Below are 25,472 nucleotides of genomic sequence, written 5' to 3'. Positions count from 1 at the left end.
TCGTAGCCGCCCGGGCGCGAACAGTGGCAAGGGCGGTGCCGCACTGGAAGTTGGCGAGGCAAGCGCGCTCCCGGGGCCTGCCACGCCTCCATCCTCTGCCCGCCAATCCACTCTTCTAGTCCCTCTTCGCGCCCAGGTGGCCACGCCCCTTCCTAATTCGTCCCACCCCCACCAGGCCGGTGGCGCGCGGAAAGTGCGTCACGTGACGGCTGGCTCCGCCTCTTCCTCTCGGTCCCATATTGAACTCGAGTTGGAAGAGGCGAGTCCGGTCTCAAAATGGAGGTAAAACCGCCGCCCGGTCGCCCCCAGCCCGACTCCGGCCGTCGCCGCCGCCGCCGGGGGGAGGAGGTATTAGGGGGAGAGCGGGGGGTTGCTGGGTAGTGGCCGGCAAGGTGGGGGGCCTGGCTCGGTGGGAGCGGGGAGGCCGGGTGGACCGGGTCGGCCGTCCCGCGCTCTGCGTGGAGACGGGCGCTGGGAGGGGGAGGGGAGCGGGCCTCGGAGCCCTCCTCGGGGCTTCTCGCCAGCCTTGCCGGCTCCCTGGGCTGCACAAATGGTCCCTGGGAGGCGCGGTGTGGCTGGGGAGACTTCGGGAGCGGAGCGGGCCCGCTGGCCGCGCGGCCTCGGATGCGAGGCCGAGGGCGGCATGGCGGGCCTCGGCGAGAGCGGTTGGGAGGAGGCGGTGGGGGAGGGGAGGGGACGAGCAGGCACATCCGGGCGAGCGAGCAGGCGGGCGGCGGCCACACTGACATTGATCCGCAGCCGCGTTACGAAATGGCGCATTGGCACGCAATGGCCGCCGCCTGGCTCCGCCGTGGGGGAGAGCGTGGGATTGGAAGGAAGAGGGAGGAGGCGGCCCAGCAGAGAATGCCGCAAATGGCCTCGAAGCTTGCGGCCTAGTGCTCTCGGTGATGTTCTCCCTACGCGTTTCTAGGCCTTACCGATCTCTCAGTGGAGAATTTTATGTCTTGTTCTGTACGTTGCAGCACTCGGTTGAAAACAATTTCTTTTTTCCCTGAAGTTTACTGTTTTAAAGTACTTCTTAAGCTGCCATTTTTGCTAAAGTACTTAGTGTTAACATGTAACTTCGCGCCATGTGGGTGAAGTATTCTATCTCGAAATTTTGAGTGTGGCTGTAAAATATGAATTTGAAAATTTTCTCATCTTCATTTTTTTAATGCTCTGATGGATAGGCTCTGGTTGTAGTTCCTTGGAAATTTGTTTTCCAGGCCTGCAACCAGAGTCGAATTTTTCATTTGAGAAAATTCCATGTGGGTTCTAGTTGTTTATCAACTTTGCGTTGTCGTCAATTAGATGCATTTAACTGAGCCTTGAAAAGGTGAATTAATGCTTTAGGCTATTAATCGTTTAACATTTTTTCCTAGTATGTGACAACCTCTTCATATTAAATGCCTTAGCGTCTCTACTTTTAGAAGACACAGGAAGACCTTAGAATGTAATGTATTTAAGCACTTTTGATGAACGATATCGTAATGCATATATGTATTAAGTGGCTGTTCGTGTAATGTATTAAAGACCTAGTTGAAATATAAAACAGTTCAGGCCATATGTTGATTTTCTGTAAATCTCAAATTTTTGTTTTGTTGGGCTCCTTTCTTGTCAAACTATATCGAATACTGTACTTAACGTAAGTCCAAAACTGGTGGTGTTTGACCTAGTAAAGTGTTGGTTATGATATTTTGGGTATGTGGTTGGAGTGCAAATAGGAAATTTTTATGTGGTAGATTTTTTTTCCCCCACAGGTTTTTTGGTGAGGGGGAATGCTGGTTTCCTCTTTCATTGAGAAATATTTATTTCAACATCTTTATTTGCTTGAAAGTGGTAAATTTCCCTTTAAGTTTGTCACTTGTAACATAAGTTGTGTTTCATGGTTTTGTGGTCTAAAATTAAATGCTTTGGGAGGTGTAGACTCAGGAGGGAAGTTAGGAAGAGAAATAGTATAGATAAAATAACTGAATTCACAACACTAATTTCTTAGAAAGTGGTTTCTCAGTAGCCACTTCAAAAATAATCTACCCTCAGGAATTTGTTGTTGTAGCTCAAAATTATGGGACTTCTGAATCTAGAATTCTCTTGGGCTTCAGTTTGGTTTTGAAGTGATGTTGACATTTCAGAGTTTGGTTATAGATTTTCTTGGTGTTTGGATTCCTTTAATCAATTGATGTGCATGATTCTACTCTAGTGTTTTAACTGGACAAAGTGATAATGGTACAGGAATTTGTTATTTGTAGGGGATTAAAAGTCTTTTGGATTTTTCTTTGCATTTAACTACTAAATGAAATAAAATGTATTGGTTTCTTTCCTCAGGGTCATGATCCCAAAGAACCAGAGCAGTTGAGAAAGCTGTTTATTGGTGGTTTGAGCTTTGAAACTACAGATGATAGCTTAAGAGAACATTTTGAGAAATGGGGCACACTTACAGATTGTGTGGTAAGTTATTAAAATACCAAAAAAGTTTCTCAAAAGAGGGCAGAGAACCTGTAGAGGTGTTTCAGTGCTTTAATTTTTTTATTTTGTAGGTGATGAGAGATCCCCAAACAAAACGTTCCAGGGGCTTTGGTTTTGTGACTTACTCTTGTGTTGAAGAAGTGGATGCCGCAATGTGTGCTCGACCGCACAAGGTTGATGGGCGTGTAGTGGAACCAAAGAGAGCTGTTTCTAGAGAGGTATTTTAATAATACCATGTTGTATGGTGTGAAATTGTAAAAATTTGAGGTTTTTTTACTTACATATTTTTTATTTATAGGATTCTGTAAAGCCTGGTGCCCATCTAACAGTGAAGAAAATTTTTGTTGGTGGTATTAAAGAAGATACAGAAGAATATAATTTGAGAGACTACTTTGAAAAGTATGGCAAGATTGAAACCATAGAAGTTATGGAAGACAGGCAGAGTGGGAAAAAGAGAGGATTTGCTTTTGTAACTTTTGATGATCATGATACAGTTGATAAAATTGTTGGTAAGTAGCACTTTGAATGGAAGAGCTTGAATGAGAAAGCAGAAATGGTTTGTTTGCTTTGTTTTAAACTTGCTAAATTGCTTATAAGTTTGTATTGTGTATAAAAAGCATAGAAAAGTGTATGGTTCAGTTTTCATGAAGTGGCTACACGTGTAACCAGCATCTGGATCAAGTGATTCACATCCCAGAACACTCAACCCCACTCAGAAGTCACTACGATTTTGATGATGTTTTAATAAGTTGTATAGCAGTAAAGGATAACATACATTTGTGCTTTTACAAAAACATCAAATAACTTTTCTTTGTTTGTTTGATTAAAAAAATTTTAGTTCAGAAATACCACACTATTAATGGGCATAATTGTGAAGTGAAAAAGGCCCTTTCTAAACAAGAGATGCAGTCTGCTGGATCACAAAGAGGTGAGTAGTATCATATATGGATACGAAATAGACATAAGTTATGATGGTAAGTTTCTTAAAGATCTTTCTTGCCTGTGTTCAAGGTCGTGGAGGTGGATCTGGCAACTTTATGGGTCGTGGAGGAAACTTTGGAGGTGGTGGAGGTAACTTTGGCCGTGGTGGAAACTTCGGTGGAAGAGGTAGGATGTTATTTCTGAGAACATGTCTACCTAAAATTTGTTAGTAAATTGAATATACATTTAATTCACACCTTTTTTTTCTTTTTAAGGAGGCTATGGTGGTGGAGGTGGTGGCAGCAGAGGGAGTTATGGAGGAGGTGATGGTGGATATAATGGATTTGGAGGTGATGGTAAGTTTTGTAATGTTTTTCGACTTTATATTTTCTATATTTTTGTGTGACTTTACTATTAAAGTATGCTTCTAAGTTAATACTATAGACTACCAGACCTTTTTTCCCCTTAAGATTTAATGTTATCTTGTTCTTTTTGGCGGATGAGATTTATTGTACGGATAATTGAGGTGGAATTATTTTTCTCAGAGGAGATTGTTTACTCTGTATTTCTTAGATTTTTTAAAAAATGGAACAGTTTTTTAATATCAAAAGATTTAAGTTTTCATGTTAGTGGTTAATAGCCCAGATTGTAGCTGCTCCAAGTTTTAGTGTGTTAATTGGCCTGTTTTCCTGGGGCTTAAAAGCACAGTAAACTGGCATTCTATAACTTGACTGTACGTTTGTTTTTGTCTAAAAATTCAATTTGTTTTTCTAGGTGGCAACTATGGCGGTGGTCCTGGTTATAGTAGTAGAGGAGGTTACGGTGGTGGTGGACCAGGAGGATATGGAAACCAAGGTGGTGGATATGGTGGCGGTGGTGGAGGATATGATGGTTACAATGAAGGAGGAAATTTTGGAGGTGGTAGGCTTTCACTTGTTTTAAGTATTCAATATTGTTTTTATAGTTCACTACAGGCATTTTAGAAAAATGTTAAAACGAAATTTCACGTTTTATAATAGAAAATACTCAATGGAAAGTTAAACTGAATTTTCTTACATTGTTGCGATTTAGTAAATTTGCAAAATGTATTCACGTGTTCTCCATATTGAAATAGGACATTTAACAGTAATGTTTGTTGCCTGGATTTTTACTTTAGGCACTTTTAAGCTGGACAGATGGTAACTATAAATTGAATATGCAGACATGTTGAATAGGTGTTATCAGGATTTAGGTGATTAGAAATACGTCAGTGGTGTTTCAGACTCATTACTCCATACTGCATGATACTTTAAAGAACTTTATTATGAGTGTTCAATTTCGGATTGTATTGCTGTATCAACAGGTTTTTCCTAATAGTCAATTTGAAATGCTTTTTATCAGTGACTTAGGTTATACTGTTTCAGCTACAGTGAATCTATCAGATTTTATGGTGTTTAGTGTTGTGAAGAGAATGTTCCAGAGTGTAGCATTTAATATGAAGACTGGTAGCTGTCTAGTCTCTTGAGCCAGTTTTCACTCTCTCTTCCTCTCCTGTGTATGTCTGAGATCTTTCTGGTGGAAAGAGTTTGATAGTTCTGTGAAATCTTAAAGGATTGTGTGTGTCAGGATGGTGCCGTGATTGTCAAAAGATAATGCAACGCATGTGTGTATTAAAGACTAACTTCTGTAGGTCAGCTACAAATAAAATCTTTGTAATTTCAGGTAACTATGGTGGTGGTGGAAACTATAATGATTTTGGAAATTATAGTGGACAACAGCAGTCAAATTATGGACCCATGAAAGGGGGTAGTTTTGGTGGAAGAAGCTCGGGCAGTCCCTATGGTGGTAAATAATATTTTTTTCCTAGTAAAATTCTATATTGCCATTTAAGTTAAAAATGTATGTATATTTCTTTATAATCTTTTTGTGTATTTCCAGGTGGTTATGGATCTGGTGGTGGAAGTGGTGGATATGGTAGCAGAAGGTTCTAAAAACTCAGAAGAAAAGGGTAGGTATCTTTTAAGTTTTTATAATGATGATAAAAGAATATGTGGAATTGTTCACTGAGTGTAATAATTTTTTTATCCTGTATTATTCAACAGGCTACAGTTCTTAGCAGGAGAGAGAGCGAGGAGTTGTCAGGAAAGCTGCAGGTTACTTTGAGACAGTCGTCCCAAATGCGTTAGAGGAACTGTAAAAATCTGCCACAGAAGGAACGATGATCCATAGTCAGAAAAGTTACTGCAGCTTAAACAGGAAACCCTTCTTGTTCAGGACTGTCATAGCCACAGTTTGCAAAAAGTGCAGCTATTGATTAATGCAATGTAGTGTCAATTAGATGTACATTCCTGAGGTCTTTTATCTGTTGTAGCTTTGTCTTTTTCTTTTTCTTTTCATTACATCAGGTATATTGCCCTGTAAATTGTGGTAGTGGTACCAGGAATAAAAAATTAAGGAATTTTTAACTTTTCAATATTTGTGTAGTTCAGTTTTTCTACATTTTAGTACAGAAACTTTAACAAAATGCAGTTTTGAAGGTGTTTCCTTGTGAGTTAACAAGTAAAGAAGATCATTGTTAATTACTATTTTGTATGAATTTTGCTAAAGTTAACTGTAAAGAAACACCTGCTGACTTGCAGTTTAAGGGGAATCTATTCTCCGCATCTCCAAACCATGACATGATGGCTCTGACATGTGGAGAGAATAGATATTTGTATGTTTGCAATGTGTGTTTTAGATAATAGAATTGGGTATTTAAATTAGCATATTTGTGAATTTAATAGCATTAAGATTTACCTTCAAATGAAAAATCTCAAAATTTCTATTTGGTTTTTGTGCATTTTCTTTCAAAATGTAATCATGATTTTAGTGTATTAGCTTTGCTGAGAGTCCTAGCTGTGTTTAGAACATCTCCATTCTACATTCACCTTGGTCACAAGTGAACTGCTGCCATAGTTTTATTTGGGTGTAAAGAATGTCTACTGCCCTCTGTTTAAATTCTGGGAAGGGGTAGTGAATGTTTCCCCTTTCCTCCTACCTTAGGAAACATTCTGAAAATGTCGAAAATACAAGACCACTAAGCCTGCTGTATCTGAGCAAATTAGTGGCTATCTTTTTTTTTCCTTTTTAAAGCACAAGAGGCCCGTAAATCTTCAGTTATTTTCCTTGGTTTAATATATATTTTTTTGATACAAGCTCTCAGAGCAAGGGAATAAAAATCATGCATTGTTGAACCATTAACTGGCTGGCATGCTTTCCTGTTTGTACCCTCTGCATTTTACTGGGTGAAAACCAAGGATAGTCTAGATGGAAATCATCCCAGATACTTAACTGCAGTAGACTTGCAGCACAGTTGCTTAGTACAAAAAAGCTTTTCACTTCCCCGAGACCTGAATTCAAATTTGAATAGTCAGCTTGTACTCACTTAAAATCCCAAAGAACACACTGTTACTCATGTGTATGCTTGAACCTAAATCATGTTGGTATGAGTTTACAATTTGTTTGGAAGATCCTTGTTGAGAAGAGTTTTAGATAAGGTCACATATATATATATATATATATAAATCAATGTCTACTGTTTTGCGCCAGCTAGTGTTTACAATTTCATTCAAGCCCTGAGTATGTGCCCTGTTGTTATTGTTTCTTTGGCAGTTGAACGTTGAATTCGAGATTCTTACTTTTGTTTTAAGAAGTACTAAGCAAAACAAGCAATAAAGGGGGGATGGGGCGTGCTAGTGTTTGACTATGCTCTCGTTGCTCTAATTCTGTGCCTCTGTGCATTAATATTTGGATGCATGCCAGCATGGAAATTGGTCTTCACAGACACTGCAGTTTTTCAGAAAACACTCACAAACCAATAAATGTAACAGACAACATTCCATTTGTTAATGGACATATGTGAATAAGCAGTGTAGAAAATAGGCTAATTATCAGCAAATGGTTAAGTCTTTAACAACTTAAAAGTGTGGTTATATAAATGGACACTGTCAATGTTCATAACTTAAATCTGGGTACCTGGTCAAAATAATGCTTGGGAAACATTTTATTAAAATTAAGCTAAATTGTCTCAAGGTTTTTTTTTATTCATATAATAAAGGTTGAAGGAATGGGGGAGGTTAACATTTCCTGTTTCTATGTTTGTGAAATTGTTTTGACACAACCTTGACAGTATCCTTTAATGACATATGAGGTTAATTGTACTGTTAACAAAACTTTCTGTGTTCTGGAACTAGTTTAATAGTGAAAATACTGTCAGTAAGTTGATGTTTGCAACCTATAAGCAGGTGAAATCTGTGTATGTGACCTGTTTATAAGTTGTATTGTTAGCTTAGTTCTTGTGAACAGTGTGGAAAAGTTAAGCCATGAGGAGAGCGATTTAACCAGCTTTAAAGGACCTAAGAGGTGCTTTTTAAGCACGGTGTGGATCAAACGAGACTCACTAAGACAGGACTTCAGCAGCATTTTGAGTATGGACAAGTCAGCATAAATAAAGAATGACAAGGCAGCAGCAAGAGCTTCAACTACAGAGAAGTGAAGGCATAAAATACTATGGTGATAGTGAGCAACTTTCCAAAAGCTAGTTAAATCTGCTTATTACAACTGAAATATCGAAGAAGGTCTAGCGGGAAGGAGCTCTTCGCCTTTTGGAACACCAATGAGAGATAGTTGGCCACAGTCACTAGGTCTAGCATTTAGACCTGCGAGGAAGGGCAATAAGCATTAGGTAAGGTTTGAATTTGAATTTTTTCACTAATTAAAGAGTAATTTTTTGTAAAGCAAGGTAAGAGTAATTTTTTTGATTTGCAGGTTGAATGAGAACCCTACTTGCCTAAATGAGGAATGTCTTTCCTACCATCTTAAATACGAAGGTTTCTGGCTGGGTAAGGTTTGTAGCTCACAGTAAAGCCTGATGACACCATTTGTTTTCCCATAAATTTCTAGTACATATTTTAAAACTTAGATACATTGGCAAAGTTGTTCAGCTGAAAGTTTTGTCTTGAGGAATCACATCCAGCACATTTTAAACAGTTTTAAGATTTTCTCTGCAAAAACCAGGAGTGTTGATCTTGAGTCAGATATAAACAATTCATTGTTGGTGTCTTTACGATAAAGTCAGTTTTTGGAAAGGGAGTGACCAGATTTTTTAAAGAATTTTTGTAACAAGCATGACTTGTAACAGAAGCATTACACTTCCAATCCTCATTCTAGGGGAAAAAAAACCCATCTGGAATGAACTTTCAAAACTGTCAGATCATAACAGATCTAAAAATGGTCTTCATTCAAGTGGCCTCATACATAAGTAAGTTCTCTTGCATATGACTTCAGGGAATTATTTGGACTAATAGGATAAACTCTTGATTCTTTTTTGGTTTTGTTGTTGACCTGTTAACCAGAAGTAGTAGGGCCCTACATAAACTAAATCTCCTTTCTAAAAGACAACCTTTCCCAAAAAATAGTTTAAAAATATTACTTCATTGCTACACAGTCAGATGCTAATTGTTCATAAGGGCTATTATTGCTGCCCCAAAAGGGCTTGTTAAAATTTGAGATTTGGTATTAATTCACTTTTTAAAATAACACTAGGGGAAGGGGACAGACGGTTAAAACTAGTTTCTAAATTATAAGTCAAGTTCTTGTAGTTAGTTTGCCATAGATTTATTTTCAGAGAATGGCTGGTTGGGTCTCTGACTAAATCAGGGCTGAGTTTCTACACATCATAGAAGTGTTAAATAAGGTAAATAGCCTTTTTAATTTCTTTACAACATGGTTTTTAATGATGCAAATTTCCTAAGATAATGAAACATTTTCTTTTTTAAAGGCAAGACATTGTTCTTTTCCAGTCCATCGATTTTATGAAATAAAGTGATTTTATTTAAATGTAGTTCCACTGTCATTTCTGAAAAATACGATGCTCTTAACTCACAACACCAGTAAACAAAGAAGTTATACAAGAGATGGTCAAGGCAAACTTTTTGTCAAAACTCCTAGGTTACAGTTTCCCACACTACATTTCTTTCTAAAGAGTCAATTTGCACTTATGTCCTAAAGAAGAAAATTTGGTGAAAAGGACCATTTGTTGAACAGTTGGAATAAAATTGGTTTTAAGAGTTCTAATTATGTAAGTCACAATTTGAAATACTTCTAATGCCAGTATCTCTTGGAACTCCAATAATTGTCACAAAGTAGTGAGTAAGCATGCTAATGTGCAGGGGTAACATAAGGATTGTTAGCCTATATCAAATATTCAAGATTTCTTTTAGATCTCAATGTTTTACTCTGATTTATAAGACTTTTAAGAGGTGGTCTGTAATGGATTCAGATGTTTTATTTGTAGTATAATGAAATGTTTACAGAAAGAACTTTTTCATTAAAATATTTTTAGAAATGTGTGTGTGGTTTTGTCACTTCACAATGTTCACGTGACTTCAGTGGTGAATAGGTGGACATTACTAATAAGTGAAAAAGGAAACCTGGAATGAGCCTTCACATCAGTTAAAGGTGGTAAACATCACATGAGGAATATGTGTGGGAAATTTTACTGCCATTTAAGGATTTTGAGTGATAATTCAGGTGATTGGTGAGGAGTGAATCAACTTTTCTTGGAGACAAATTTTAGTTAATGTGAGCGAGCAATTCAGAAGAAAGGGGATTCCAGATGTTAGAAGGTACTCTCTGGGTTTTTTATTTTTGGCTGTGCCAAGTCTTGTGTGGTGGGCATTCTTGAGTTGTGCTGAGTGGGTTTAGCTACTCTAGTGATAATGAGCACTTTTAATCTTGAGAAACAGGCTCGCAAGGGCTCAGTAGTTGTGGCACACAGGCTTAGTTTCTCTGGCATATGGGATCTTACTCAACCAGGGATCAAACCTGTGTCTCTCCTCCCATTACAGGGCAGATTCTTAACCACTGGACCACCAGGGAAGCCACAAGTATTTGGTTTCTTGACTTCGAGAAAGGCAATTGAGCATTTTTTCATTGAAGGGTTGGGAAAAGAACACTTATTTTAGGCTCTGCATTGATAGCTATTAACATGTGAAATGCTTTGTGAATTGACATAGTCTTGAGGATTTTGGGCTGTTAACAGGATTTTGATAAATTTTGCTTTTATTTAGTATTGCTTTCATAGAATAATGGCAATGCTTTTATATTCTATGAAGCTGTAGGTTATAAATTGAGTTTAATGCTTGAGTAGTTAAGCTATTTTCTCAGAAGGAAAATGCAGAATGTTCAGTCAAGACAAATTGGACTCTCCCATGTACTGGAGTTAAAGTGGGATCCAGTCAAAACATTGGGTTGATTGGATTTGGAATTGAGTACGAAGTTCCAAGGGTTGGGGGGAAGGGTAAAGTAGTAGGTGTAAAATGCCAGTCTTGCTTACTGCCTTTTCAGTCAGGTAGGGGCAAGGGTGCATTAATCTGTGTGTCTGGCATGACACTGAAAGCTGCTTGGGAAATAACGGGTTTATCTGTACTGTTGTTTATTGGTAATGTGAATAATGTTACGTACAAGGATGTGGACAGCTTAATGAGAAATGGTAAGATTTCAGCACATCCATGTATATAGACATTAATAGTTCGGGCTTATCACAAGGATTACAGATTATCAGATGTTAGCTGTATCTGAAAAGTAGGATACATGTAATTTTCACTTAAAAATACATTGTTGAAAGTCCATTGTGCCAACAAATCTTGGGTTAACTGGATCAGAAGTGCTCTTGACAGGTTATTTGCATTTAACCTCAGTTGCCTTAACACCTTTTATTCATTAAGTATTGGAAAATATACAGTCAGTTTTCAAATAGTTTTGTGACCATGATCAAGTTATTAGTTTATATGCCATGCTCCCTTTGGCAGTTTGGTGATGGTAGCGGTCTGCATCAACTATGTAGAATTAAATCTTACTTTGAAAATGGTTATCAAGAATTAGTTTGACTCAGCAGTATGTGGTCTAGGCATCAAATAAGCCTAGTGCTGAGTTTAACCTTGGAAGTTGTGGATAAGTGGCATTTTAAGATACTTGGCAACAGTAATCTAGTGATCTAGTAAGTGAAGGTTAAATCTGAAAATAGATTTAAAGAGCTAAAGCTAGTACCTGTTCATGGTTCCTAAAGTATTTTTTTTAGAGGATGACAATGCTAATAGGTTTTCTCCTCCATGTAGAATCAAAGTTCTTGTCTAAATTATTCCCAGTCCTCAAGAGTGTTAAAAAGCTGGAATTGACCTAGTAAAATCTTTGAGAATATTTTGTGTATGTTCTGAGACTTAGAAGAATGGGTATGTAAGTTTAAGGTACTTTGAGGGGCCACAACACAGGCTTCAGGAGAAATCTTGGAAGAATTCTATACAACAAATGGATTATCATGAAATTAAGATTTCTAATGGAATGCTTACTACACTTTGATGTGAAAGGCATTGGTACACATTTTGAAATTGGGAACTGAGTTTAAGGCTTAACAATCAGATAGCAAAGTTTAAAAATCTGAGGAGTTAGTGATAAATACATTTCAAATCTTGATCAAGAGATGAAATCTACTTTTAGTCATGGGTCACTTAGAATTTGTTGGATTTTAAAATTCTGGTTCTGTGTAATGCAGTATATATAGTACTTCAGAATAATAATTAGGTACTGAGGTGTGATTGGTTGTCTTAAAATATTTCCAAATATAACTCAAAGAATGAATGGGAGTGAAAGTATTTGCTGTCCTGCTAGTGGAGTGTTCGTGTGTGGGTGTGAGGGGGCGGGGCGGTGGTTAATAGATGCTAAAGTTAATTCCAGGTGCTCCAGATGGTGGCCACTGATAAGATTGTTGCCGTCACCCTCACCCAATATTTTATTTCAGGCTACTTTATTCTAAAGATGAGACTGTCTGGAGGTTGGGAAAGGGGTATCTTCTAGGGATCTTATCTCAGTGCCATTGTGGGAAGGAGTTTTTGGTCACATAGTAAGTTGCATCGACTTGTTTTGTAACCCCATGGACTATACCCCAGGAGGCTCCTGTATATAGGTATTCCCAGGCAAGGATACTGGAGTGGGTAGCCAGTCCCTTCTCCAGGGGATCTTCCTGACCCAGAGATTGAACCTGAGTGTCACATTGCAGGTGAATTCTTTACCATCTGGGCTGCCAGGGAAGTCCCCAGCAGAGTCTACATTTGAATGCCTAGCCTAGATTAAGCCTTAGTCGTTTTCCATCGCTGAACTTTCCTGTCGTCATCTGAGTCATATTCTTACTAAGCTAATTCAACTAGTTCCTTTCTTTTGCTAATGTAGGGCCAAAGAAAGTATCATTTATAGAGTGCTTACTACTAGCTAGGCTCTGTATTTTTTGGAGTAACTCACTGCATATTTATCCCTGATGCACAGATGAGTGAGCAGTGTGCTTTGCCTCACTGGAAGTCATTCTTGGGAGATGGCAGCAGCCCAGGCAGCCTGGCTCTAGGGCATGCAGACCTGTCTTGCTCCCAACGATTGACAGGGTTCTGAGTAACCTGCCTGTTGCGTGTGCTAAACATGCTGAACCCTCAGATGACTTGTCTTTTCCCACTTGAATTTAAACATGGCATGACTCAGACATTTGATTAGATGAAGTGATGAGTGCTGCGAATGGTGTCGTGTGGGTGGCCTGCAGATTCTCCAAGTTTTAAAGGGCTTTAATTTTGTATTTGCTATTTATATATTTAATCATGGAATGTGTCCCAAAGTGGACTGATTTTCCCACCTAGACCTTTTAGCCAGTCTTAACCATGTCTGGGCAACTCTGTTCTTCCAGTTGTTCAAGTATTTGAGTCGCTTTGACCCTGCATTCATTCTGCTGGAAAATCCTTTTAGCCCTACCTTAGAAACATGCAGAATCCACTGCCTTCTCACTGCTATCACCCCAGATGGAGCCACCATGCCCCACGCGAGCATTTCAGCCTCCCCATTGGTCTGCTCCGACCTTTCTTTACTCTTGAGACTATTACTTACAAGGCAGAGGAGACTTCAACTCTTGATGTTACTCCTACTTAACACCTTCAGTAGTTCTCTAGGAGGCAAAAGCCAAGTTTATGAAGGCTTAAGGATCTGTGCTGTGTCCTATTTTACCAACCTACACTTTCTCCCATCCCACGTTCAGCCACATAGTTCCTCAAACAGGCCCCTAGCCTTACAACTTCTGTGTCTAATACTCATTGCTAATAGAATGGTTCTCCCACACCTTCAGATACAAATAAAAGAACTGGTGTTTTCATGTCAAGGTATATACAGCATGTTTCTTGGTTGAAATATATTTGCTGAAAAGAAAAATCTGATACACACCGGCCCCAATTTAGTGTGATGCTAGATATTGTCATGTAAGATTGTGAATGAACTTCAAGGAAATAATAGAACGGTCCTGATATTCCTTTATTAGTACCAGCTTTTCAACTAAATTGTCTTTTGCCAGAGCTAAACAATTTAATATAAAAAAAATGCCTTTTTTTTGTTCATATGGTATTTATAAAAAAGTACATAGTGGTTAGTCTTGCAACAATTTGCTTTTTAGCCAGATGTATCATATAAATCTATGAACGTAACAAATGAGATAAGAACAGTATAAATAAGGAGTTTTTGTAGTATTTACAGTATATAGAAACTAGCCCAAATGGTGGTCTAAGAAATTTTAAGTTTACAAAGTTAAACTACTGATTCAGCATACTGATAACTTATTTTAATGCTTTTTAAAGTTTTATATTTTCTACACTAGTTGAGTATAATTTTGCATAGAATTACTTATAAAGTATATATCTGCATTTCACATCACAGTAGGAGCTTTTTTAGTATAACAGTACAAAAAAAACCCAAAATCACTATCAGAAAAGGCCAAAATCTAGTTTTTCTTCATATCTGGCCTCTTACTTTTGGGAACAAGGAATATATTGCCATCTCCTGTTTGCTGCAAGGAGTATTCACTTGGAGAGTAAGGCTTTCCATCTTCATCACGTAGCATGCTGAAGACTTCAAGATACAAGGTGCTGAGTTGTTTTTTCAGGAGATGGAGGCTTTTGTCATTTTCCCCTCTTTCTTTGAGCAATTTTTCTTTTTCATCTTTTAAGTGATCTAAATCTTGCTCCAGTTCCACTATATTTTCCAGTTTTCTTTTTCTGCAATTCTGAGCAGCCACTTTATTCTTACCCCTCCTACGTATATCTCTAATTAATGCAAGTTGAGCCTCGTTGAATTGCTCCTTGGACATCATTTCATTGAAGTCCTCAACTGGGAGGTTAATGATCTTTTCTACAGGGAATGGGATATGGAGAGCTTTTGCCCGTAGCTCATCTCTTGTGAGGTGAGCCTCCAAGCGGCTTGCATGTTTGTCTTTTGTGAATGGGGTTTTTCGATGACCAGGACTTACAGGCACTTCTTTCTTTGGTGCATTTTCACACTGGGAATCATGTGCTGCAGCGCTGTTCCCTTGTGATGATGACAAAGGTTGGACTGGGTCCCCAGAAGGCCACACTGACTGTGTTTTGGGACCCTTCTGTTTGACATTTCCAGGGGCACTATCTATCTCTTCCATTTCAGAATCACTGAAGCCAAGCAATGTGTCTCCATAGATAGAAGATTCCACTGAGTGGTCTGGTGATGCCATGCTTGGACTTGTTGTGTTCAGTGAAATGCCAGAGTCAGAATCATTGAATTCTGCTGTTGTGCTTTCAGGGTGGTTTTGATTGAAGGCTTTACAAAGTGACAGATCAGAGAGATCAATGGGCCCGTTTAGAAGTTCAGAGAGTGACTGGCTTAAAGTAGCAGAGGAGGGCATGCTGTTGCTGGTACTGGGCTCTGCTATAAAAGCAGAATAAAATTCATCACCAAAATCTGTATTTACTGTGGCAGTTGAATTTAATGAATTCACTGTCAACCGGCTGGAGTCTTCAGTGGAGAGGATGCTGTTGAAGGATGAATCCTCAAAAGCATTGAGAAAATGTGGGCTGCAGTTACCAACTTCTTTATCCAGTGAGGGCATTGATGAATAGAAATTATAACTGTCAATTTCTGTCAGTTTGGTTTCTGGACTTGGAACTGTACTAGTCTCAGCCAGCTTGTCATTTTGAATATTAAGACACTGTGTGGAAAAGAAGTTTATACTATGTAAATCAAGGTTAAGCTATTTTTAATAGTTGATAATCCGTATCTGATGGTTCTCTCCCCCCACCCCGATTTCTCACCAAGCTCCTCCAGAATTCAGAGATAATTCCCATTTCCAACAGATAGTTAACACCTGATCTGTCCTCAGGACATCCAGTCCGTTTAACTAAAAAGTTCACTGAAGTGAGCATGGTGCCCAGGCCATCCTGACTAATTTAAAAGCACCTTCCAATTCTTCTTGTAAGTAGGTAGCATATAAATAATAAATAACTGGAATGACTAATTTAAGGGGACTGAATATAAAATAGCATCTTTGGTATTCATTACACTAGATCTTAGTTACCTGTAATTCTGGAATGGATAGTAGTTCCTCCCAAACTTGCTCAATGTCCTCCTGCATATCGTCTAAATCAGCAGTGGCTACCTGAACGAACAGAGTTTCAGGTGACTGAGCCTGAGAAGGAGCATTGAAGACTGGGCTCTCGATGTGGCTGGGAATATCGGGAACAGGTGATTGAAACGTGGCCGAAGAAACCTAAAATTGAGAAGGCGTTTGTATGTGAATCTGCCACCGGCAGTGGGTGGGTGCGCTCCAAGGCCAGCACAACATCTGAAGTTGGAATTGGCTGCAGTTCCCTATTTGTCATAACTGCTATTTCTCTATGATCAAACCTTTTTTGTCTTGCCCAACTGACTCCAAGTTTACTCTTTAGCTTAACTGCTTTACCCTGTGCATTTGAAGGTAAACTTCAAAATGCCTAAGAACAATCTTTAGAATTGAATTTGTGTCTGTGTAACACCTAGTACAGTGATTCAGAAAATAAATTGTTAAAATTGTTAACCGAACAAGTCTTGGTTTTACTACCCAGCTTGCTTTCTACTCAAAGAAATCTAAGTACCTGTAACAAATGAGTTATTTGCTTCCATGGTTTTGCTGATGCATGCATGCTTCTCGCTATGCAGGAGTAAACATTTTTGGTGGTTCTGCATTTATATGGGCAGAGGAAGGTTGGGTTTTTCCTCCAAATTGTTACCTATAGGCTGAGGTTTCCGTGATAAATAATTGCTCCTAAAGTGCTGTTTTATCTTTTTAATAGAGATTCATCAAGGCAGGGGTCCCCAACCTCTAGGACCTAATGCCTGATGATCTGAGGTAGAACTGATATAATAAACAAAGTGCACATAAATGTAATGCCCTTGAAATCATCTTGGAACCGTCCCCACCTCCCCAGTCCATGGAAAAATTGTCTTCCACAAAACTGGTCCCTGGTGCCATAAAGGCTGGGGACCACTGCACCAAAGGGGCTGACACAGGGTATGTTAGATTCAGTTGTGGAGACCGGCTGTTAACCAGATGATACCTCATTGTCATCTACAAACAGGAATGTCTCTGCCAAAAGCTGCATGCAGTCATCGAAGTACAAATCATCTGCTTTGGGAATGTGGGCTACCTGCACAAAAGGGAAGGACACAGAAGAATAAAAAAATTGTTCAGTGTTCATAAAATGCTTACAATCTAGTTAATCAAATCTCTCTTCAGAAGTCAGTTTAGTAAAGAGCACAGAATCAAAGCAGACTCTGGTTTCAAATCGTGGCCCCCTCAATTTATTGCCCAGTTTCTGGGCAAGTTATTTAACCTCTTTGAGCTGCAGTTGCTCATCTGTAAAGTAGGATAATGGTATTTCATATAACTGTTGTGTTGATTAAAACAGTACTTGGCCCAGTACCATGAGTAATCCCTACTACAACAGTTCTGCTACTGTCCGTACTGTTGCAGCTGCTTGATCCAACAATTATCCATGCAATAACAATGTTTTTCACAGCTTATAAAGAGCTCTTCCCTGTAATATATATGTCCTAATTGTTACACTCTGAGGTGAGGTAAGTCAGGCATTGAACTCATCAGGGGGCTGAGGTTGGGAGGTTGACTTTTAATAAGGCCTTGAAGTAAAAGGCAAAGCTGGAACTCAGATTAACCCCTGGGTCCATGTTCTTTGGGTCCTGTCCCACACCTTCCCAAGAACTGAGTGCGCCATGTACCTGGGAGTAGTTGGCAGACCCACTGGCTTCTGATGCTGTGTGCTGTGCTGGCTGAATGGGGAGGAACTCGCCAGTCTCGTAGTTGGCAGACCCACTGGCTTCTGATGGTGTGTGCTGTGCTGGCTGAATGGGGAGGAACTCGCCGGTCTCTTCATCTAGTTGTAACTGAGCAAAAAAGGCTTTCTCTTGCTCCTTTTGGAGTTGTTCTTGTCTTTCCTTTTCAAGTTTTTTCTGTTTTTCCAGCTCGTGCTCCTTCTGTCGTTGACTGAAGTCAAATACCTCTCGACTTACCCCGAGATCTATATCTTGCCTCCAAAGTATGTCAATCAAATCCATGTCCTATGTTTAACACAAAAAAGGATGGAGAGAGACTATGGTTAAAATGGTTTTAAAATAGTAGATAACACATAATTTATACCACTGCTGATAACAGGGGGTAGTTACAAATAAAATCTGAATGGGAACATAAATCCAGTGTTCTGGAAGGGCACAGTAATTGTATCTAGTGTCTGCATGTATTCATTTTTCTTAAAATCACCTTCAAACACAGCTATCCATTCTTATCATTTATTAGTTACTTGGATTATTAATGAATTGGGTGATGGTAGAGGTCACTAAAAGCAAAGTAACAGATGTTGCACGTTAATGTTCTTGAATCAAAAGAAACCCCACACTTGTTTAATGGAACAGAAAAATTAGAGCAAGCACCCTGAGCCAATGCTTTATCATGAGAAATGGAGTTTGAAGAACATGACTGAATATATGGAATTTCCTCCTAAACTTGCTTAGCAAATGCCAGTTTACAGAGGGGGGAAAAAGCTGCAAGTTAAACTGTCAATCTTGCAGTTGTGAGAAACCACTTTTCTTTTGGTCTTTGCCTACAGTGGATTATCTTTTGCTTAGCATTTCTTGCTACATTTGTCTCTGTGGTTACTTATTAAAAACAATTTCCTCTTGGTCTTTAGCTCCTGAGGTATGACCACGTTGGTAAGGTCAAGTCCTAGGGACTGTTAATCTTGTGATGTGTGGTAAAGCAAGAGGCTGTCAGAAGAATTGTGAAAGGGGTAGTGCCCACTAGGCTCACTCCTGATAAATAATCCTGTTAATAACACAAGCCAAAAAAACATGGCTGCAGGGAACAATGGAAGGTGATGCATTCTGACATAAGGGGAGAATCTTATAATGAGGAATTGGTTATTCTGATTTATATAACAAGCCTAGGCACATTTTCTAACTATAAATGTTAAAAACAATTTTTTTCTGATTTAAAATTTAAGTTTTTGTTAAATTCTGAATGGGGAATTTAAACATTTCTATTTACTAGATCATTTACATTGAAAACAATGAGAGGGAGGTTGGAAAAATCAAGACAGAAAGGGAATTGGGGCTGAAGGCCAGTATACTCAGTGTGCAAACATCGAGCTTTGGACGACGGCCGGCAGCACTGGGCTGCCCAGTGCATTTACAGCTCTATTATCTTCAGCCTCCAAAGGACAGGAACAACATGGTAGTTCCTTAGCTGAGCAGTCAGGCTATTTCACCCAACCGAGTACAAGCACAGATCACCCAACCTAGAGGCAGCCCAGCTAGCTGGACAGTAGAGGCCATCTCTAGCCTTGATTGAAAGTTGGCGTTTGAATCTTAAAAGCTATGAAATCCCACCCATGAGACAAGTTATCCTAGCTTTAAACAGTGTAACTTAAAAGAGTACAAAGCACACACAGCAGCTGCTGCTGCTAAGTCGCTTCAGTCATCTCTGACTGTGCAACCCCATGGACGGCAGCCCACAAGGCTTCCCCATCCCTGGGATTCTCCAGGCAAGAACACTGGAGTGGGTTGCCATTTCCTTCTCCAATGCATGAAAGTGAAGTCGCTCAGTCGTGCCCGACTAGCGACCCCATGGACTTCAGCCTACCAGGCTCCTCCGTCCATGGGATATTCCAGGCAACAGTACTGGAGTGGGGTGCCATTGCCTTCTCTGACACAACAGCAGCAGTATAGTTAAAGCAGTATCTGTAGCTCTTGAGAACTGGCTAGGGTATACCCGTTTTTTTAAGACAACATCTATTAAGATCTTTCTATATGTGCCAAGCATTGTTTTAAGTACTTCAGATATATACAAACCAAGTCTCAAAATCACATGAAGAAAACATGTATCCCTATTATACAGGTAAGTATACTGAGGCTTAAATACTCCTGGAAAGTGCCAGAACAGAGAGATGTTGGGGGCTTCCCACGTGGCACTAGTGGTAAAGAACCCACCTGCCAGTGCAGGACATGTAAGAGACATGGATTCGATCCCTGAGTCGGGAAGATCCCCTGCAGGAGGGAATGGCAAGCCACTCCAGTGTTGCCTGGAGAATCCCATGGACAGAAGAGCTTGGTGGGCTACAGGCCATGGGGTTGCATTCAGTCATATGTGACGTTTCTCAGGAGGCTGCCCACTAAAACATGAGAATAATTTCCACTTTAAAAATTGTTTTGCCTTCAGTGGACATGTCTACACAAAGGTCATGTGAAAGAGAGAGGCCCAAGGTATACAGAAACCTACACTAAAATTCTAATTAGGTTGGGCCATATCTTCTTGGGGAAATCTAAATACAGCTGTCTGGGCCATTCTCCAAACCGGAGCTAACAAGGTGCTAAGTAAGGAGATGGTTGGCATGTTCACTCCTACTAAAGGCTCGTACTAAAAATTAAAGAAATGTGTACTCATACAGTTTCAATTGAGCTCTATAGTTTTCTACCCTTCTCAAGAACAGAACATGGAAAGCTCACTGAACTCAGAAGATTCACAACAGAGAAACCCCAACACTTGTCTCTGCACCTGGGGGCCACGGACCACATCCCTCCCTCACCTTCCACAGCCTGTGGCTTCCTTGTTAAGAGGTCCCAGGATAAAAACCAGTATCCAGTTTTGGCTTTCCCACAAAAGAAAGCACTGAAGAATTTATTTTGGAAACACTTCACAAATATGATGAGTTCAAAGTATCCCTAGAACCCAGAACTATGGGCAGGAGGAAAACTTCTAATTTATTCTAAAACTATCAGTGGCAATCACACCAAGAGTTGATATAACTCTTCTTTCCCTTTCCCTGCTCTCCTCATCAGATGAGATGTCTTGAGTGGGTTCAGATAGTTAAGCTATAAATTATTCCATCCTATCCCTATAATACAGATTTTGGTGGGTCAAATGAAATGTGAAGGAACTTTATAAATGTAAAGTATATGCAAGTACTGATATGCCTCCCAGTGGGGATGAGTCCTTCTGCTTGCTATAAGTGACACCAAACTCCAGGCCAAAGGAGAAGAATGAAGTTGCAGACCTAATCGGAGTGGGAGCCTTGAAACACCACTCGGTCTTGAAGCTACTTGGTTCTTTCTCAAAGAAGGTTGAAATTGACCACTGGGCATGTGCAATGGGTGTTGTATATTAAACAACACATTTATGTACCCAAGTAACACCCTCTCAATTGCTACTCAGTTTCTGATATGACTGCCCTTCAATGCACAGCTCCAAACCAATTCAGTGTTTTAAAACTCCCCATAACATAATTAGGCAAGGGCACCTTGATAGATCCTTTATCAACAAACCGGAAACATAAAACACAAAATGGCCAGTGACAACATCAAATTGCTCAATGCAGGCTGGGCAGTCTTCATGGAGATTATCACACACCAAAACAGGTTTCAAAGTGTTCTCAGAGGTTTTGCTCTGTATTTTTAAGTTTATATGTTTATTCTTGCCATGAGAGCTCTCATGAAAAACGTCTGCTTGAAAATAAAAGCTGAGTAGTAACCACTTTGAATTCCTAAAACAAATGTTCTGATCAAATTCAGAATGCAGCAACAAAGGGTTGCTTGTCATAGCCTTGATATATCATACATTGTGTTACTCAGATTTTCACCTGAGTTTCAGAAGAAAAAAAATCTGTGGGCATTTGTTATTGTTTGAAATATTCAAATATTTAAGCACAGCATAAGTTTGTCCCCACACATCTCACTGGCAGGGAGCCCTGCAGCCCCAGGACTGTAGTAAGCGGTCTTGAAGGAGCCCTGAGACTGGGCATGTGACTTACTCCACAGATGACCCATCTCTCTGCAAAGCTCTCAAACTATCTAAGGAGAAATTGTTGGGATGGTTCTTGCAACAAACAAGAGCATGACAATGGACGGGGTGGAAGGAAAATGGCCAAGGAAGAATGAAACTGGTCTTGCACACTTCACCCTGAGGCACTGAGGAAGCATAGCTGCCCTGCAACAGGGCAGAGAAGAAAGGTCTGGGGAGGAAGGGGGAATGTGTGGCTTTTCAACAGGCATCTCCTTAAGCTTTAAAGTGTTCCTGAGGGCGTTCGGCATGTTCTTGAGAGGAGTGTGGCACTGGGTGTAAGCCTTCACGTGCCACACTGTTGTTCTTTCGTGACCCCTGAGTTACCTTGCTAGCTTGGCTTCGACACAATAAGACAATGTATTAATACTAAGAAATGTTTGACTTGTTCATAGTAAATCACCATCTGGCCCAGTGGAAATAATCATAACTGGAAAACGTATATATATCATCGTTTGCCATCTGGGTAATCTGTTACTCGTTCTATGGGAAATCTGAAGTTGGACTATTAACTTGGACCACTTTAAAACAAACATCTTTGTTCCAAAGAAGAAAACCCTTGAACACGAATCCCAGAATAATGTCTTTTGCAAGCTAATTTTAGTGCTCTGAATAAACTAGCATTTTATCATGCTCAGATGATTCCCTCCAAATCAGAAAAGATAAAGCAAAGGTATTATGAACTCCTAAATTAAAGCAACTCAGTAAGCTAAGGCTTTAGAAAAGTATCTGAAATGAAATGGTTTCTATCACATACATTCACATGTATAAATGAAACCAGTACCCCCAACTGTTTCCCTCTCTCCCTTCTCCCATCCTCTATTCTGTCCAGAGGATGAAGGAAGGTGATTGGGGGGTGGGGGGGGTTCCTTCTAAACATACATTTCTCTAATGTTTTTTAAAAATTGCAAGGATAATTCTGTAAACAATAAAAACTGATCCTCACGTCCAGTCACACGGTGTGTTAAGACAATGTCCCAGGTGATTCCTTCTTAAAATCATGTAATTCCACTAAGAAAATAGTAAATCTTTTAAAGTTTATTCTCCTGATATTGACAAATATTAACAACTAGCATTCAGAGTCTAAATTATACCCAGTAATACTTTTCTTTCAGATGTTTCAGTCTTTATATCACACCCAGATAGTTATATTATTAATCTAAAAGCCAAATCTGGTTTAATATTTTTTTCCATAGAAGCTGCACAAATATTTTTGGGCAAAACCGGATGGAACATGAATCACATCCTACCGTCCCTTAAGAACACAGGTCAAATCAACAGCTATAGGAAAGTACAAAAGCAAGTGAGGGTGCGCTCAAACCTGAAGAACTGATTAAACAATGTAAACGACCTCCTTGATTTACAAGGCTCTACCCTGCAGTATGGCGCCTTACCACTAAGGTAAAGTAACACCAAGCAGGTGTGTGTTTAAAATACATCTCACTGATGACTATTCTGTTTCATAATATTTATCTATTTACTTCTCTCCTGCTTCATTACAAGAAGATACACAAGACAAGGTCAGTAGTTCTCTCGGAATTCTAGAGAAGGCAGATGACTGGTTATTCTTTATAGTCTGCCCACTTTCAGGTACTCTTGATTCTACTGATCTGATTTGCCAATTTCTGAACATATTGCTACAATAATTGTGAAGTAGGTGGTTAAAAACAAAGGTTAAAAAAAAACCATTTATACAGAAATCACAGAATGTTACAGGTGGAAGAGGCCTTACAGACACTGAGATCAAGTGTAAATGTCACTGGGTTAATTTCTGTGTAACTACAGCTCTATGTTACCACCAATCCAAGTTTTCCTTCTAGAGTAACCTTACTAAGGATTATTTCCCCAGTCTTCAGTAACTAGCAGTTTTTAACAGCATTAAAAAAAAATCTCAAACACACCAAAACACGAATTATTCAATGACTTAAAATCCTAGATCACAAATTTGCTATTCCCTGGGTTGCAGACACATCCTCCTACCCTTGTGTCTTTCACCTAGAAAATGGTCCCATTTCCTCACAGACCAGCTTATTACTGTGTACATTTTCATGTGCTGCTTCCTGCTCACAAGTTTCTCAGCAGTGACTCAATCTAAGAAACATGATCCAGCCAGTTTACTGGAACTTTCATCTATTACACTTGTCTGTACACTGCAAAGCATGATGCAAAGATAAAGCAAAGCCTGAAAGAGAATAGAGTAAGAATTTGGACTGTTTATTTTCCTAAGAGGCATATATGTGTTTGGCCACAAAGAAACCAGAAAGGACAGTTAATTTCCAAAACAGCAGGTGATCCCACTGCTACTGATTCCAAAAGTGAATCTGATTTTTCCATGGGAAGTTTCACACCTGGATGCCAGCAGAGTTAATTTCTGCTCGTTTGTGGTATTTTTGCAGGATGCCGCTGTTGGGCCTCCGTAGAAGGCAACAGCAACCCACTCCAGTACTCTTGCCTGGAAAATCCCATGGACAGAGGAGCCTGGTAGGCTGCAGTCCATGGGGTCTCGAAGAGTGGGACACGACTGAGCTACTTCACTTTCACTTTTCACTTTCATGCTTTGGAGAAGGAAATGGCAACCCACTCCAGTGTTCTTGCCAGGAGAATCCCAGGGACAGCGGAGCCTGGTGGGCTGCCGTCTATGGGGTTGCACAGAGTCGGACACGACTGAAGCAACTTAGCAGCAGCAGCTGTTGGGCCTCAAATGGCTTATGCAAGGGTAAGTCACTATGTTGAGTGGCTTCGTTTGATAAGCAAATTTCAGGACCCATTTTTTTCACCTCCATTTTTGAACAAGCCATGAAGGTATTCAGCTCTGGATGCTGCACTCCACACATGAAAGTAACTTTGTGAATTGGTCTGTTATAATGATTCTATAGGAAAACACACACACCCTTTCTTACCAACAGAACCACTCTAACTTCACTCAACATACATGCTGACACTAACCAAGTGTGAACTAACCAGGTCATCAGATACCCACCTTGGGGCCAAACAGCCCTGGTTGCTCAGTCTCCTGCCTCTGCCCCCCGCCCCAGCGAGGGAGGGCAGTGCCCCAGCACGCTCGAACCCCTGGAACTCTCAGCTACTCCTGCCACTTCTAAACCCCCTTAATGATCCTTCACCCTCTTTGGATCCTGCAATTGTAAACAAATTATTTATTTTAATCTTAAAGCTCCTTTTCAGGTTTAACTGCTTACAGTTAGCTCTGAAAGGTAAGAACTGGGCCAGGGATTCAGGCCTGCTGTTACTTGTGGCCAGCTCAAGATGTGCATGCCTGTGGAAGTGACAGTGATGAATCTTAGATGCGCATATATTGGAATGTACAGAGACTGTCTAAAATACTTAGCTTTTTTGGTACATCCTGTTAAAACAACATTACAAAGGGTGGAGGGGGGTCTGTTTAATTATTTTTTAGTGTTAACTTTATTGAGTGTGAAATATTTCTCAAAATAATAAGCTACTAATGGCTGAAATGTCACTTTACCAGAATGGTGATAATTATAATAAAGGTGCTAGTCAAGATTAATAAGATCAGTGTCCATAAATGGATCATTAATCCAGCAACCCATCGAATACAAACACACAGCTCACCTCTCAGGGACCTGGAACTATGCTAGGTGCTGGGGACACAGAGGTCAACAGAGGACAGTCTCTGATCTCAGTTCAGAGACGTGAGGAGAAAAGCACGTAGGGGCCAAGACAGCACAGAGGAAGCGTCCCCAAACTGCAGAGACCTCGCAGAGGAGCCACAAAGCTCACCGCCACAGCGCATTGTATCCCACCCACTTAAGCAAGGGGTAATCTTAGCAAGGGTTTTCCAAACGTCTAGTCTGTATGAATACTGGAAATCAAAGGAGGT

At 39.9% G+C, this 25,472-nt stretch overlaps 2 protein-coding genes across 20 annotated transcripts in view; one reads left to right on the top strand and one right to left on the bottom strand.

The window, feature by feature from the left end:
* Nucleotides 1–22: 22 nt before the first annotated feature.
* On the top strand, nt 23–25,142 carry HNRNPA3 (heterogeneous nuclear ribonucleoprotein A3). Of its 14 annotated transcripts, XR_011254477.1 has the most exons (13): nt 185–348; nt 2,326–2,448; nt 2,538–2,684; nt 2,765–2,975; nt 3,305–3,394; nt 3,478–3,573; nt 3,663–3,743; nt 4,162–4,308; nt 5,089–5,211; nt 5,305–5,374; nt 8,173–8,246; nt 22,810–23,014; nt 24,010–25,142. XR_011254477.1 is itself a non-coding variant. In XM_069577118.2 (11 exons), the coding sequence occupies exons 1-10, from the start codon at nt 277–279 to the stop codon at nt 5,355–5,357; spliced, it is 1,140 nt and encodes a 379-aa protein (XP_069433219.1). In that variant the 5' UTR covers nt 23–276; the 3' UTR covers nt 5,358–5,374; nt 5,469–7,241. The 14 variants fall into 14 exon arrangements, 8 of the variants coding, with proteins under 8 accessions (XP_069433219.1, XP_069433217.1, XP_069433220.1 ...); XR_011254479.1 differs by having other exon boundaries at nt 4,162–4,305; nt 22,810–25,142; XR_011254476.1 differs by having other exon boundaries at nt 22,810–25,142.
* Nucleotides 13,726–25,472, bottom strand: part of NFE2L2 (NFE2 like bZIP transcription factor 2) — a 34,254-nt gene continuing 22,507 nt past the window's right edge. For 3 of the 6 annotated variants that reach the window (XM_069577109.1, XM_069577110.1, XM_069577111.1), the window contains exons 2-5: nt 17,506–17,844; nt 16,827–16,916; nt 15,809–16,000; nt 13,726–15,442 (exon numbers count right to left, since the gene is read on the bottom strand). In XM_069577109.1, the coding sequence (XP_069433210.1) occupies nt 14,207–15,442; nt 15,809–16,000; nt 16,827–16,916; nt 17,506–17,844 (1,857 nt within the window). In that variant the 3' untranslated portion in view covers nt 13,726–14,206. The remainder of the gene's footprint in view (nt 15,443–15,808; nt 16,001–16,826; nt 16,917–17,505; nt 17,845–25,472) is intronic. The other 3 variants (XM_069577112.1, XM_069577114.1, XM_069577115.1) reach the window with 1 other exon arrangement.

The sequence above is a fragment of the Ovis canadensis genome, chromosome 2 (genome assembly GCF_042477335.2).
Source record: "Ovis canadensis isolate MfBH-ARS-UI-01 breed Bighorn chromosome 2, ARS-UI_OviCan_v2, whole genome shotgun sequence".
NCBI lineage: Eukaryota > Metazoa > Chordata > Mammalia > Artiodactyla > Bovidae > Ovis > Ovis canadensis.
The sequence above is the reverse complement of the archived record's forward strand: the minus strand, read 5'-3'. Positions and strand labels throughout refer to the sequence as shown.

Bases quoted from the DNA above. Each gene is read 5' to 3' on its own strand.
- HNRNPA3 (XM_069577117.1), top strand. From the start codon at position 277: ATGGAGGTAAAACCGCCGCCCGGTCGCCCCCAGCCCGACTCCGGCCGT. The intron at 2,449-2,537 runs GTAAGTTATTAA...TTTATTTTGTAG, and splicing joins GCACACTTACAGATTGTGTG to GTGATGAGAGATCCCCAAAC. The intron at 2,976-3,304 runs GTAAGTAGCACT...AAAAAATTTTAG, and splicing joins TACAGTTGATAAAATTGTTG to TTCAGAAATACCACACTATT.